Source organism: Anopheles cruzii, chromosome 2 (genome assembly GCF_943734635.1).
Source record: "Anopheles cruzii chromosome 2, idAnoCruzAS_RS32_06, whole genome shotgun sequence".
Taxonomy (NCBI): domain Eukaryota; kingdom Metazoa; phylum Arthropoda; class Insecta; order Diptera; family Culicidae; genus Anopheles; species Anopheles cruzii.
In genome coordinates this window covers 23,752,111-23,768,729 of record NC_069144.1, presented here as the reverse complement: position 1 = coordinate 23,768,729, position 16,619 = coordinate 23,752,111, and the positions used below count along the sequence as shown (strand labels likewise).

The 16,619-nt window shown below is 52.4% G+C and overlaps 1 protein-coding gene across 1 annotated transcript in view; it reads right to left on the bottom strand.

Annotated features, from left to right (window-relative positions):
• Positions 1 to 15,661, bottom strand: part of LOC128278325 (protein patched) — a 36,165-nt gene extending 20,504 nt beyond the window's left edge. Inside the window, exon 1 of the mRNA XM_053017035.1 lies at positions 15,524 to 15,661. Within this exon, the coding sequence (XP_052872995.1) occupies positions 15,524 to 15,661 (138 nt within the window). The remainder of the gene's footprint in view (positions 1 to 15,523) is intronic.
• Between the last annotated feature and the right edge of the window lie 958 nt (positions 15,662 to 16,619).

Genomic DNA, 16,619 nt, shown 5'->3' with positions numbered 1-16,619 from the left:
AGACGGATGGAACTCCCAGCAAAGAATTGAAAAACTTGTTTTTAAGCCAAAAAAAGCTGAATCAATCAGATCTTGTGGAGGAATGTGCGTCGAGACTATGAGGCATACATTGCTCCAGATTTGACCGTTTGACCGTTTACTGTCAAAGCGCCAGGAAAAGTTGTCCAATAATTTGCCAACGCTTTTACAACAGCTCCAACATTGTTGCCCCGAGGAGCCAGGTTTTTTGCCAAAAAGAAACCGATTTGTTGGAGAAGTGTATCAAACAACACAGAAAACCGTGTATTGCCGGGAAAAACTAACAAAAGAAAACTACAAGCATACAAATCATACAAGCATAATAATAATCAAACAACAAAATACAAATATTGACAGAAAATATACAAAATAATGACAGAAAACAGGAAGAGAGTCTCAGGAGCCGATTGAAGAGCCCAAAGTGCAGAGTAAGGATTTGCATACAAGAGTTCGATTAACGTTCCCCACTAAGCTACTTGCGACGCCTTGCTCGCTCTCGCTCTTGCTATCTCGCTCTCTATTTATCTGCCGCGTTTAACCCCAGCACACAACATCCTTGTGCTCGACGGCGTCAAGCAATCAAATTCGCGACTGGCGCTTCCAACCATATAGGCGCAGCCGCTCTCTTTAAAGGCCGCGTGCGCCAGACGACGGCGCGAACCATAAATTGAGATATTATACTACCCGCCAAAAGGCCGGTGCTTGCGGTCCCGGCCCCGGATCACTGGGTAAGATCCCCGCGAGTGTCGCATTATGGGCTTGATGAAATTTTTATTCAACACCATCAAGCTGCTGTGATCCCGAGTGCGGCACCGGGGTGGTGGGAACGATGGTCTTTCGTTCGCACGCCGACCACCTTTCAACACACAGCCGTGAAACGATTATGCAACACAAACAAAAACGTGATTCCATTCCATATGGTGATCTCGGGCGATAGAAATGGCGAATAGAGAAAGGTACGAACTTGTCAAACCAGCAAAGCATCAAACAAAACTTGGAAACAGCACGAAAGACAAACTGAAGCGGATAAACAAACACACAAAGTGCAGCAATTGCAAGAGTTCCAAAGTTAAACAGGTGAAACCGAGCAATCGAACGGATAAAGTGCGAGTAACCAACGAAAAAAAGGTTGAAAACGAGACAAAACAAACGACAATGAATGGCGGCGGCCGCAGAAGACCGAACCGAAGCGATCAAGCGAACCGGAGAAAAGGCGACCCGAAACCGATCGTAAACATTAATCGATTTTTGATTCCGGTAAATTCCGAGCCCAAGGAGCACGGCGATCTCGCCGTCGGTCGGCAAGGGACGGAGAGATGACGAATATCCCCCCGCCGCCACGTAGCGCCATCGGAGGAAGGCCACCGCATATCTGGTCAGCCAAAGAGGCGAAGGCGCCACAGATCAGATCGACAAGAAAGAAAGAAAACCCGGCGGCAGCAGCAAAAACAAAAAAGAGGCATCGATCGTAATGGGGGACCGACGACGACGACGAGGACGACGACCACAATTGATCAGAAATTGAGTTCCTCCTCGGTTCCGCGCGGGGTCACCGTTAGTGAAGGCGCCACACGGGGCCCAACGAAAAACAGCAAAAAAGGTACGATTTTCTCTCTCGCTCTCACTCCGACATTTGACATTTAGGGGGGTAGGCATGCTTTCCGTCGGACGAATCGACGTCACAGAATCGGCGAAGAAGTTCGGACCGGCCGGCCGCCGGGGTTGAAGAAAAATAAAATATAATTAAGATGTTTATTCTCTGCCCTCTCGCGTGTGTCCCCACCCGTGTGTGTGTGTGTGTTGGGCGGCTTTTTTGAGCGAGTGACAGAGAGAGAGAGAGAGACGTTCCCCGTTCCCAGGGCGCGGAGCATCCTCCACATGTTGGAGAAGCAGCGCGTCGCAGCTTGATGAGAGGACCGCCGTCATCATCATCAACTCGATTTCTTCGACGTGTGGCCCCGTCAGGGTGAGAGAGAGAGGAGTGAGATGGAGTACCAGGAAGGCCACCAGCAATTCAACGAGACAGCGAGAGAGAGAGAGAGCGAATCGAATGAATAACAATAAATCTGCGCCGACCGACCTGGGCTGGCGCTCTCCGGCCGCCGGTGGGGAGAGACCGCCCAGGGAGATCCGGTGAGCCACCGCCTTCCTTCACCTACTCCCTGCCTGTGCCGCCGCCAGTAGTTGAGATGGCAGGGCGGGAGACCCGCCGCAGAGATTCGCCGGACGAGAAGGTGAATGATAGGCTCCCGGAACGAAGAAGAGGCCGGACCCCACGGAACGCGCGCGCGCGCCGTGGCATCGAATCGGCCGGCGTTATTAAGAAATCATAGTTATCCCCCGGTCCGTCATTCCATTCCAGTTCTCTGGTTCGTGGACGTTCGCCTTTTTTCCATGCTGAGCCTCTCGCGCTGAGCATTTGCCTTTTGAAGGCCTCTTCTCTGTCGGACGCGCTGGAATCGGTAATGACTTACTTAGTGGCCGGCTGGCGGCGGCTGCAAATGAAGCCATCACAGAAGGATCAGGGGCGCCTAATAGCACTGCTCGGGTCCGGAGCCACCGGATTGCGAAGTTGCGGCCCAGTTGATGCCGCGGCTTCTCTTGTGGGAAAACTCCACTTCCGCGCCACATCTCATTCGGGAATCCACAGAACTTGAACTTGAGAATACCACCCGTATGCGTTCGAGCAACGTCACCAGAGCTGACAGGGTTACCTCCGAAATAAAACTGAAAGGAGTCCCACTCCTAAAAGACCAGAATATCCAGGTCCAAACATTGGGATTGTGGCGGCCCAAAGGCGACGACGTTGCGCAGACCAGGGAGGGCAGGAGGTTCCACCATATCTTGCCCGGAAAAAAATCTTGTTTTCGAATTATTCCTCAAGGTCGTTTCTTTCAAGAGTACAAACACTCCAACAGCGTTGTAACGTCATCCACCATCCGGAACATCCGGCTGAAGACCTTCAGCAGTCCGCGGAGAACACGCTCCGCGGTGCGGAATCAATCTGAAGTACTGAAGCTCCCGGAGCATTCCGAGCTTTGACATTTTCGGATATCGTGACTATCTCTGCAAGGACAGCTTCCGACAGACCTTGACAATTCCCTCGGGATATCCGGATAGGTCTTCTTTCTCTGTGTACGCTTGTTGTAGGGGCGCGGATGGGACAACCAAAAAAGCTGGTGGTGTTTGCCACCAACTAAAGGCTTGTGAGACGCCACACGGCCGCTGATCACTACTCGGTCACAAGTGGACGCATCGAAGTCCACGGGGCGCAGACTCAGCACACATCACCACCGCCGTGCGTGCGTGTGTTTACTTTGACACTTTTTCCGGTGGCGATAAATTGAGCAGAAAAGCTGTCAATTGGTTGTTAATTGAAGAAACTCCCAGTATAGTGCCAGTGCTGGTGAGTTGTGTTGAGCGCGCTCTTGGTCCAGAGTGGGGCCGCCGGGCAAGGGCAAACAATGTTGCACAATGTTTGCCTCCGGTCTGCTCCGGTGCCCAGCCACAGCCAAGAAGAACTGTGAGGAACTGCCAAGGATGGAGTAAAACAAAAAAAAAAGGGAAAACAAGTGTGGAGGTCCACACTTGTTTATCCTCCGGTCGGACCGGACAGCCGCTGGGGATCGGGGAAACCAACCCGGACGTCGCGCCGAAGAATGAGGTCGGGTGTCGCGGGATCACCGTTGCTCGCACCGGCGAAAGAAACCAACAACGCGACGGGAAACGTACATCTGCGTGTGTGTGTGTGTGGCGCGGAGTAAAAACGGAACCATTTCCGGTGCTACCGGTTCACTTCTTCTTCTTGCTCGCCAGGCTGTTGGAGTAGCTCTGTGTCTCTTACTCTCGGCGGGGAATATCTGGCCGCCAGCATCCATTTCCTGGGTTCGAAGGAAAACACAATCCGGGGCAGCACAAAAAAGGAAGCACCAAATCCGCCGGGGCCACGATCTGTGATCCACACACACACACACACACATCGAGAGAGAAAAATGAGACGACCAGCAACAACAACAACAAAAAAGGTCCAACCTCCACGAAACAGAACCAGAGCTGCGCTCCCCCAGAAGCAAGCGATCGGTGAAGGAAGTGGAACGCCCGACGACTAAGACGTCGGTGACGACAGAAGAGAGGACGAACCGGGGAAAAAAAACACGATACGATTCGAAAAATGTGGTCCACCAGCAGCGGCGGCATCGCCGACCAAGCATCACCGGTGAAGGGACAAGGGTGCTCTAGTGGCGGCGGCGGCGGCGGGAGGAATTGTTTAATCTGATATTCGGACCTACCGCATCGCGGTTCCGTCGTAGCAACACACACGCGCTCACTCGCGCTAAGCCAAGATCAAACAAGAAGACACAAACACACACAAACCTCGAGCGAGAAGATCTGTGGGCGCATTCCGCCCAAGAGCGATCGCGAGGTGAAAGGGAGATAGAAAGACAGAGAGAGAGAGACGCTTGGAATGAAAACATACGCAACGCGCGTTGCCCCCTTCTTCGCCGCTCCGCGCACTCCTCAAGATGATCACACGCGCGTGTTACATCAGAGACGTTCGCGCGAGTGAGAGAGAGAGCGCGGGCGCGTGGTTGGTTTCGCTTTCCGCGTACGCACCGCGCGATCAACAGTGAACCCCCCCCTCATGAGCCTCGTTCACGAGTGACAGAGAGAGAGAGTTCATCCCGTCGGACGTGTTGTCGTCAGCCGATTGACAAAAGTAACAGGAGACCATAACACGAGGCGGCGACGAGGCGACCCCGGAACCCGCGTATCTTGCGTGCGTGATCTTGATTTGGGGCCCAATCCCATTGGGCGGAGGAGGGACAGAGACAGAGAGAAGGAGAGAGTGCCGGAACTCGGTGTACCGCATGGCGAATGACAATCACAACACACACACACACACACTCACAAGGGGGCCACCATTCCGGAAAGCAGGGCGATCGCGCGGGACGGTTGCTCCGTTAACTGCCGTTGCTTGGTGCGAGAGTGCGATCTCTCTGTTTTCCGCCCGTCTCGCTCACGCTGCTGGCCATCCTCTGGGGCCACAACCCGGCGCGAGCCGGGTGGTCCCGCGTGAAGCCAGACAGCACACGGGCGGGCCACGCCACGCCACACCGCGCAGCAGCAGCAATAATAATAATAATAGTCGGACGGCAGAAACAACAACCGCGGAGAGCGCGGTTTGTGAATGCCAAATATGGAATCCTGTGCGCGCGCGGTGGGGTGTGTGGGGGGTCCATCATCCTACGACACATCCTACGTACACGCCGATGTGTCGGTTTAAAAATAATACCACAAGAAAACGGGAAAGACCCTACGCGCGCGTCGTGTGTGAATGGAAAAATGGCGAAACATCCTACCATCGTCAGGAGCATCACCCCGTCGTCAGCTGCTACAACCCTCTCTACTCAGCGTCGCACTATTAATTTCTTTGATTGCTCCTTTCCCCACCGACCGACGGCAGCGGCACTGACCTACACGAGAAACCTACAATGCGCGCGGCGCCAATAGCTGCCTCTCTAATCAAACTTGCCGCCGCCCGTCGAGAGGGCTTCTTGGGCTTTTTTCTTAATGAAGGCGCGCACCAAGTGTAATTATGCACTTGATGCACCGAAACGAAAGCGACCGGAACCGAGCGGAACCATCGAGAAAATTTTCTCTGGAGCTCGGACACAACACAACACAACAGGACGCTCGGTGATGGATCCATACCGGAACACACGACCAAACTGCGTCCATCACCAACAGAAAGTGCACCCAGCCCATATTATTTAAAACGACGATTATTGAAAACGACGAGATGAAAAGCGAATGAGATGAACGAAACGAAGTTGGTGATCTTCAGGATAATCCTCAACATGACACACACCGGGAAACGTTGTCCATTCGGTTCGGTTCGGTTCAAAGACAATTATGAGGGTGCAGCTTGACATGCTCCCGACATCAACGATTATGGCAACACTGCACATAAATAAGAAAGTTCCGTGTATCATTTACCACTGTGGAGGGTAGCTGAAAAAAGTGGAGGGTAGCTGGGAAAAGTGTGTCAAGTCAACACGTCACTAGCACATTATTAGGCCACGAGATTGGGTCCCCAGGTAATTTGGTGATCGTCCCGACGGAGAAGCACGTAAAAGAAGTGTTCCTGGTTAGATGATAAGCCATAAGTACATGATCCTTTTTCGCAAGCAGAATCCCACCAGACCGTAGATTCAAGTATAATTTAGGGCCAAATTGACGCTATTTTACTCAAACATTATTGTTGCCACCTCCAGTTTTGTCGAACTTCTCTTCAGCAGTAATCCCTCGAAAGGCCGGAAGACCGTACAACCATATGGCGATAGATTCTTCATGTACACCTTTACGTGTTACTGTCACACCACGTAACATTCGCTTCCACAACGATAATTGATTATCCTCACACAGTGTAACGAATGTATTTCGCGCCAAAGGACATCGCGATCTGCGGTGGCGGTTCAATCAAACTGCAATTAACTTCACACCGCGCGCATATCAGCGCAGCATGGAAAATGTGGCCAACCCAACCGAACCCAACTCTGCCGAAAGAGAATGCCACTTCCTGTGGTGGGTAGCGAAGGAAAAGGGCAACACCAGTTGGCCGCCGCCGCAGACTCGAAAGGTAATTCACATAAACATTGAAATGCTCTCCCGCGTGAGGTGCTCGGTGTGATCGGTGAATGGCTGTGGTATTTTAATTACGACAAATCTCTGGCCGACGATCGGACGCGCGCGGACGTGGACACAATCGTAAATTGTTTCACGATCGTGACTATTCGTGCAGCCCCCTCCAAAAGCCTCGTGTGCGCCTCGGGGCGCCCGCGTTGGCATAAATATGCTTTTCTATGTCCGAGGCCCTTCTTCTCGTCGACCCCCGCGTGCCGTTCTCTCGTTAGTGTGGAGGAGCGCCGCATATCACATTTGCCTATCTAGGTTCGGGCCGGGCCCGAGGTGGGTGGGGGCCCAATGAGCCAATGAGGAAAACGAAAAATAAATAATCCTAATGATCGGTGCGCAAAATAATTGCACAATAAACTCGATCATTTAATTGCATCCTTCGTTCGTGTGCATTGCCATTACGGGGGGCCCCGGCGCGAGTGTTCCGCATCCTACATTTTAACGGTAACCTCTCCGGCCGACCGGCCGGCGGCAACTCCATGCTAATTGTGTGGCTCTACCTGTGCGGTGAGCCTGGCGATCAATGTTGGGTAACATCGTTCCGTGGGGTCCGTGTTTGTCAAAAGTCTAATTGGGGTTGAAATCTAGGCAAGAAATCATTGCACCGTCGGTAAAACACTGCAATCAAGCACCTCCATTTGAATCAAACCGTTAAATGGTGTGCCCCTTTTCGTGTACAGCTCTCTCGAAGAAGGCTGGTCGCGCCGGACTTTGCGACTGCGACTTCCGCAGCCAAAAGTTTGGCCATCAAAAACCAACAAAAAATGGGGACAGCACAGAAAAAAAACAGCAAACAATCTGCCGAGCACGCGATTTCTCAGGACAACATATTTGTCCGTAGCGCGAGCATGGCGCGCGCGCGCGAAGCCGCTTTTACGCTGCGTTTGAGATTAAATTTTGCGAACAACCGCGCGCACGAGATTAATTATGGGGCTCCCTGTGCGCGCGCTCCCGTGGGGGAAGTAGTGCTGCCGATTTTCGTCTTCCACTTTCCCGTGCTTCCGCGAGCATTGCGCGCATCTGCATTCATGTGGTGAGGCGAATACACACATTGTATAAACAGATGCATTTGCTGCAGTGGCGAAACCTAAAATAAACAAGCGTAGAGAGTGAATGAATTGCGCGCGCGGGAACAGAGCATAACAGCATCACAAACAGAAGCTCGACCACTCGGAAAAAAGCTGGAAGCTGTAAACATACAATCAATGCTCCCTGCTCGCTGCGTTAGATTAAACATAATTTGAAAAATCTCGGCATCGAAGAATGAACTAAAGAGGCAATCAGTTTGCAGAGTGAGAAAACGTAGACCGGAAAATAAGAAACGAAAAGCAAAAAATGAAAATGAAGGATAAAAATGCGAAACATAAACATAAAAACAAGAAAGCAACGCGCCGGAAGCTGTTGGAACAGTGCAAAAAAGTATACAATCGATCGAGCAACCCAATTAATCAGCAATTCTATCAACCATTTTCAATTAGTTGATCAAGCTTTATTTAAAAACAAAAACGATATGAATAGAGTAACGAGTTAAGGACTAATTCGACATCAACTTGAAGCTCGAACTATACTCAGAACTTGTTTCAAACGGACTATACGGACTATACGGCATCAGTCATAGTTGATTCTTGTTGATTTGATTAAACAGAAGGACAACTAGCTCTATGTCCTCGGAGTCTAGGACGTCTAAAGGCCGATGCGTGAACTTTACACTCGAGTAGCAAAATGCGAGATTGAAGTGATTTTTTCGCCATCATTAAGGTCCTGCCGTGTTTTATTTTATTTTTTTCCCCGGTCCGTAGACGACAGCGAGGTAGAAAAACCAGCTGCGTACAAGCTGCAACTGGCCGTGCTGCTGCCGCCAGTGTTAAGTGTCAATTTTCTGCTCTAATGCAAATCTTGTGTCCCGTTCGTTGCCGGTGCTCTTGTGAGGCTGGCTCGCTGGCTTGTCGGCCTGATTTTGACACATAACAACCGCACCATAAAAGGCGAACCAAAGGCGTTCACGCACAAGGACTCGGCCTCGGTCGGGTGGGGCCATGATCGTCGATAAGACTCTGGGGCGAATGGGTGCCCGTGAATGATCTAATTTCGCCGTCAACTGTGGCTGCTCCATCCAGCGGGGGTTCCAAAACACATTTGGATCACCAACCCGACCCGACCCGACCACAGACCAGGTTTGGGAGATTCCCAACGTGACCTAGTGTGTTACCAAATTCGTGCAAGGGACAGGAATGTTGGACCACGCACTGTGTAGTGCCGCCCAGACTGTGTGATACCTAGCTAGTGACATAGTTTGCGGTGGTACAGCACCGTCTAGCCGACGACGATCGGCGATCATCAGCGAGTCTAGGCACGTTCCGACACTGGGCGGGCAGTGTGCGCCGCCGAGTACGCTAGGCTATGGAAGACGTTTGTTTGGACATTCAATGGGAGAGGAGCTTATCAGCTGCTGCTGCTGCTGGACCGACTTTGGAACGTGCCGCGACAACCAATTACCGCAATTCATTCAACCGACTCGATTTCATTCAGCTTGCGCGCGCGTCTCGCGCCCATTGGCCTCCGATGACTCCTACTATCGGTAAGGCGGAGGATCGACTTCCTCGACGGTCTGACGTCTAGGAGAACGTCTGGGAAGTGGAATTTCAAACTAGAACCCGAGGCGATCGTGCGGAGTGATAAAAGCTCGCTCCCGAAGCTGTTTCGCTTTGGAGGTGGAAGTCGCGGTCATATAAATACTCTGTAATCCTCTCTCAGGAAGGAGTTCCCGTTTTGGCCCTGGAATCGACGGCGACCTCAGAAAATTTTTCTGGGGCCCGGCCCCGAGTCCCGAGCATAAACCACACACGTCCAAAGGCATAGGTGGCACAGCCAGCCAGCGGGAGATATGCCGCCCGCTCACAACAATGATTGGTTCACACACACACACACGCATACCACGTAGCGTTGGCCGCCTACTTGGCCGCCGAAGGGATTTTTTGGACGATACCAGGGGCTTTCGCGGTGCGCGGTCGGAATAATCAACCGATTTCGGAGTCGATGGACGGTGGAAAGAAAAGAGATCCCAAAAACCCACACACAAGTCCCACCACCACGCGCAGTGGGACCACCGTGAGGCGGCAACGGTGGTCGCGACCAGTGCGCTGGAGCGAGAGGACAGTTCGAGAGAGCGAGAGAGAGACGGCAGAGAAGGTATAGGTGATTTCTTTTAATGTCTTATTTTCCCTTCACGCCGGTCGGTCCCTTTCCACGGCAAGGCAAGAGACTGCTGCTGCTTGTCGTCTTATGCTGTGCCTTTTGCCCGTTTCTTTTCACCGGTCCCCGCCCGCAGCCAGCCGGAGCATCATTCCTCACCCGCCGTCCCTTTGGCAGATCTCTCTCTCTGCCTGTCGAAGCCGTCGATCGGACGACGTTCCACCCAACGGAAAAGGCCCACGGGCACGAGCGAACGAGACGCCCGGGCCGCAAGTTTGGTGCACGGGCGAGCGGGAAGGCAACACACTAAAGACCCAACCCTGAACACGACTGACCGCGCGCGTCATACTGTGACTTCGTTTTATGCTGTAGTGTGGTCCGGGGACCGTACGACCCCGGCTATGCTACATCGTCATCATGTTGCCTTGCCTGATTGTGAACGCGGCGACCCACCGGAGAGACAGTCTCGTCGGGAAACCGTAGATTGAGTTGTAATGGTTAATGGAATAATATCGTTCCAGCGCGAGCGCGCGAAAGAGAGAGGCTCCGAACCGGAGCCGCCGGCCTTTGCCCTTCACTGCCGCGGCCGGAGAGGCCCTTATGTTGTTGTTTTTTCTCCCGCCGTGCGGGGACCCGTAGTAAATCCCGGGGTGCTGGTGGTGATCGCCGTCGTCGGCGGCGGCAAGAAAAGACCGGCCAAGAGCCGTGAATACTTCGGCGGCGACAACTGCACCCCACACCATGGCAAACATATGCGCGCTCTCTTCAAAGCGGTGCTGCGATGGCCGTGCGTACACAGTCCGGGGTCCGCCCCGACATCGGAGACACATTAACACACACACACACACGTCGAAGGGAGAGATCGATCGTGATTCAGTGAGCCAGCAGCCCAGGCCCGTGGGTACTGGTCAACTGGTGCTAAGGAGCTACCTTCCCAGTAAAAACGGGCAACATATGGCACTCTATCTTGCTGGAAACACGTGTGGAATTTCGGGACCAACTTTCGGATCTAGTGTAGGTGGCCGACCAGTAGCCCCCCTACCGCTTCTACAGATTTGTGTTCGATTCACATTTTGAGAAGCTTCACGTTTTAAGTTGGCTTGAGAACTGAGATTTGGACCAAACTTGGGATGTGGAAAAGACACGGACTCAAACTTGTTTGCTTCTGAATGTACCATATCTGAATAGACAACTATAGGTGACAGATCAAGCAGATCAGCGTCTAGAAATAAAGCGGATCTTCATTTTAGGCTCCCCAATGGGTGCGTTTGGTGCAAAACTTACCTTCTCTATTTGATCGAGAGCAATTGAAGCATCGAACCAGCTCGTCCGGATGTAGAGGTCCGAGAACAGCTTCTCGTCCACGGTGTCCCCGTGGGTATCAGGTACTCGCAAGGTTCGGGCCGGGCCCGAGGTGGGTGGGGGCCCAATGAGCCAATGAGGAAAACGAAAAATAAATAATCCTAATGATCGGTGCGCAAAATAATTGCACAATAAACTCGATCATTTAATTGCATCCTTCGTTCGTGTGCATTGCCATTACGGGGGGCCCCGGCGCGAGTGTTCCGCATCCTACATTTTAACGGTAACCTCTCCGGCCGACCGGCCGGCGGCAACTCCATGCTAATTGTGTGGCTCTACCTGTGCGGTGAGCCTGGCGATCAATGTTGGGTAACATCGTTCCGTGGGGTCCGTGTTTGTCAAAAGTCTAATTGGGGTTGAAATCTAGGCAAGAAATCATTGCACCGTCGGTAAAACACTGCAATCAAGCACCTCCATTTGAATCAAACCGTTAAATGGTGTGCCCCTTTTCGTGTACAGCTCTCTCGAAGAAGGCTGGTCGCGCCGGACTTTGCGACTGCGACTTCCGCAGCCAAAAGTTTGGCCATCAAAAACCAACAAAAAATGGGGACAGCACAGAAAAAAAACAGCAAACAATCTGCCGAGCACGCGATTTCTCAGGACAACATATTTGTCCGTAGCGCGAGCATGGCGCGCGCGCGCGAAGCCGCTTTTACGCTGCGTTTGAGATTAAATTTTGCGAACAACCGCGCGCACGAGATTAATTATGGGGCTCCCTGTGCGCGCGCTCCCGTGGGGGAAGTAGTGCTGCCGATTTTCGTCTTCCACTTTCCCGTGCTTCCGCGAGCATTGCGCGCATCTGCATTCATGTGGTGAGGCGAATACACACATTGTATAAACAGATGCATTTGCTGCAGTGGCGAAACCTAAAATAAACAAGCGTAGAGAGTGAATGAATTGCGCGCGCGGGAACAGAGCATAACAGCATCACAAACAGAAGCTCGACCACTCGGAAAAAAGCTGGAAGCTGTAAACATACAATCAATGCTCCCTGCTCGCTGCGTTAGATTAAACATAATTTGAAAAATCTCGGCATCGAAGAATGAACTAAAGAGGCAATCAGTTTGCAGAGTGAGAAAACGTAGACCGGAAAATAAGAAACGAAAAGCAAAAAATGAAAATGAAGGATAAAAATGCGAAACATAAACATAAAAACAAGAAAGCAACGCGCCGGAAGCTGTTGGAACAGTGCAAAAAAGTATACAATCGATCGAGCAACCCAATTAATCAGCAATTCTATCAACCATTTTCAATTAGTTGATCAAGCTTTATTTAAAAACAAAAACGATATGAATAGAGTAACGAGTTAAGGACTAATTCGACATCAACTTGAAGCTCGAACTATACTCAGAACTTGTTTCAAACGGACTATACGGACTATACGGCATCAGTCATAGTTGATTCTTGTTGATTTGATTAAACAGAAGGACAACTAGCTCTATGTCCTCGGAGTCTAGGACGTCTAAAGGCCGATGCGTGAACTTTACACTCGAGTAGCAAAATGCGAGATTGAAGTGATTTTTTCGCCATCATTAAGGTCCTGCCGTGTTTTATTTTATTTTTTTCCCCGGTCCGTAGACGACAGCGAGGTAGAAAAACCAGCTGCGTACAAGCTGCAACTGGCCGTGCTGCTGCCGCCAGTGTTAAGTGTCAATTTTCTGCTCTAATGCAAATCTTGTGTCCCGTTCGTTGCCGGTGCTCTTGTGAGGCTGGCTCGCTGGCTTGTCGGCCTGATTTTGACACATAACAACCGCACCATAAAAGGCGAACCAAAGGCGTTCACGCACAAGGACTCGGCCTCGGTCGGGTGGGGCCATGATCGTCGATAAGACTCTGGGGCGAATGGGTGCCCGTGAATGATCTAATTTCGCCGTCAACTGTGGCTGCTCCATCCAGCGGGGGTTCCAAAACACATTTGGATCACCAACCCGACCCGACCCGACCACAGACCAGGTTTGGGAGATTCCCAACGTGACCTAGTGTGTTACCAAATTCGTGCAAGGGACAGGAATGTTGGACCACGCACTGTGTAGTGCCGCCCAGACTGTGTGATACCTAGCTAGTGACATAGTTTGCGGTGGTACAGCACCGTCTAGCCGACGACGATCGGCGATCATCAGCGAGTCTAGGCACGTTCCGACACTGGGCGGGCAGTGTGCGCCGCCGAGTACGCTAGGCTATGGAAGACGTTTGTTTGGACATTCAATGGGAGAGGAGCTTATCAGCTGCTGCTGCTGCTGGACCGACTTTGGAACGTGCCGCGACAACCAATTACCGCAATTCATTCAACCGACTCGATTTCATTCAGCTTGCGCGCGCGTCTCGCGCCCATTGGCCTCCGATGACTCCTACTATCGGTAAGGCGGAGGATCGACTTCCTCGACGGTCTGACGTCTAGGAGAACGTCTGGGAAGTGGAATTTCAAACTAGAACCCGAGGCGATCGTGCGGAGTGATAAAAGCTCGCTCCCGAAGCTGTTTCGCTTTGGAGGTGGAAGTCGCGGTCATATAAATACTCTGTAATCCTCTCTCAGGAAGGAGTTCCCGTTTTGGCCCTGGAATCGACGGCGACCTCAGAAAATTTTTCTGGGGCCCGGCCCCGAGTCCCGAGCATAAACCACACACGTCCAAAGGCATAGGTGGCACAGCCAGCCAGCGGGAGATATGCCGCCCGCTCACAACAATGATTGGTTCACACACACACACACGCATACCACGTAGCGTTGGCCGCCTACTTGGCCGCCGAAGGGATTTTTTGGACGATACCAGGGGCTTTCGCGGTGCGCGGTCGGAATAATCAACCGATTTCGGAGTCGATGGACGGTGGAAAGAAAAGAGATCCCAAAAACCCACACACAAGTCCCACCACCACGCGCAGTGGGACCACCGTGAGGCGGCAACGGTGGTCGCGACCAGTGCGCTGGAGCGAGAGGACAGTTCGAGAGAGCGAGAGAGAGACGGCAGAGAAGGTATAGGTGATTTCTTTTAATGTCTTATTTTCCCTTCACGCCGGTCGGTCCCTTTCCACGGCAAGGCAAGAGACTGCTGCTGCTTGTCGTCTTATGCTGTGCCTTTTGCCCGTTTCTTTTCACCGGTCCCCGCCCGCAGCCAGCCGGAGCATCATTCCTCACCCGCCGTCCCTTTGGCAGATCTCTCTCTCTGCCTGTCGAAGCCGTCGATCGGACGACGTTCCACCCAACGGAAAAGGCCCACGGGCACGAGCGAACGAGACGCCCGGGCCGCAAGTTTGGTGCACGGGCGAGCGGGAAGGCAACACACTAAAGACCCAACCCTGAACACGACTGACCGCGCGCGTCATACTGTGACTTCGTTTTATGCTGTAGTGTGGTCCGGGGACCGTACGACCCCGGCTATGCTACATCGTCATCATGTTGCCTTGCCTGATTGTGAACGCGGCGACCCACCGGAGAGACAGTCTCGTCGGGAAACCGTAGATTGAGTTGTAATGGTTAATGGAATAATATCGTTCCAGCGCGAGCGCGCGAAAGAGAGAGGCTCCGAACCGGAGCCGCCGGCCTTTGCCCTTCACTGCCGCGGCCGGAGAGGCCCTTATGTTGTTGTTTTTTCTCCCGCCGTGCGGGGACCCGTAGTAAATCCCGGGGTGCTGGTGGTGATCGCCGTCGTCGGCGGCGGCAAGAAAAGACCGGCCAAGAGCCGTGAATACTTCGGCGGCGACAACTGCACCCCACACCATGGCAAACATATGCGCGCTCTCTTCAAAGCGGTGCTGCGATGGCCGTGCGTACACAGTCCGGGGTCCGCCCCGACATCGGAGACACATTAACACACACACACACACGTCGAAGGGAGAGATCGATCGTGATTCAGTGAGCCAGCAGCCCAGGCCCGTGGGTACTGGTCAACTGGTGCTAAGGAGCTACCTTCCCAGTAAAAACGGGCAACATATGGCACTCTATCTTGCTGGAAACACGTGTGGAATTTCGGGACCAACTTTCGGATCTAGTGTAGGTGGCCGACCAGTAGCCCCCCTACCGCTTCTACAGATTTGTGTTCGATTCACATTTTGAGAAGCTTCACGTTTTAAGTTGGCTTGAGAACTGAGATTTGGACCAAACTTGGGATGTGGAAAAGACACGGACTCAAACTTGTTTGCTTCTGAATGTACCATATCTGAATAGACAACTATAGGTGACAGATCAAGCAGATCAGCGTCTAGAAATAAAGCGGATCTTCATTTTAGGCTCCCCAATGGGTGCGTTTGGTGCAAAACTTACCTTCTCTATTTGATCGAGAGCAATTGAAGCATCGAACCAGCTCGTCCGGATGTAGAGGTCCGAGAACAGCTTCTCGTCCACGGTGTCCCCGTGGGTATCAGGTACTCGCGGTAGGCTATCCATCGTCGGCACCACCATAGTTTGTTCGGCGTTTTGTGCGAAACTTGGCGCACCTTGCGTCTTTCTCGTGGTCGTCGTCGTTCGCGCTCGCGGGCAAGCCACACACTCCCCTCGCTCAATCACGATCCCTCTCTATTTTTCTCTTCGTCGTTCACTTCACAAAACTTTCGTCGTTTCCCGAGAGACGTAGAATTTCATTCAATATTTTCCTTTTCTTTTCTTCCCCGTTACACTCGCATACTTCTTGGGCTTTGGGCTCGGGAAGAGAAAAGCACCGCACAGGATATGCACACTCCACTTCCGCGCTTCCACCGCGCACTGGGTGGCGCAACCACGCAACTCTGCTGCTGACTCACGGCAACACAACGGAAACGGAACCGGAACTTTCGCCCGCTCCCACTCTAACCACGCGCTATTCACACACGCGTCGTTCTTCGGCCTCGACGAGTGGGAACCACTCCACAGAACACGTTGATGGGGGGGTTTTTTGGGCCGAAATTTTCATCGCAAACGGATTGCACTCCATCAAGCGTGGAACGGATGCCCAATTCACTTTTGTGCACTACGCACAACGGCAAACGATTTTCCGCGGGATTTTCCACGACGACGACGATGAGCACGATCGTCTGAACAATTCGGGGCCGTTTCCGAGTCTGTTGGGCCGACGAGACGGAGGAATCGAGACAAGCCCAAACCCAAAGAGACCAGCCCAAAATTGTTTACTCAGCCCGCGCAACTTCAGCCTCTGTCCCGTTCCTTCACACTGCACCTACTTCGCTTCTGGGCCTTCGGCTCGAAAGCCCTTTCTCTCTCGCTCTGGTGGTCTTGAGTTGTCGACTTTGTTTCTCGGGTCTCTTAAGCGTCCTCAGAGCCGACTCAGCTCGGTTCGCCCTTCCGCCTTTACGGTTTTTTCCGCCTTTTCCCACTCGTGCCCTTCGCCTTTTTTTCTTCTTTCGCCTTTGGTTCTACACCGTTC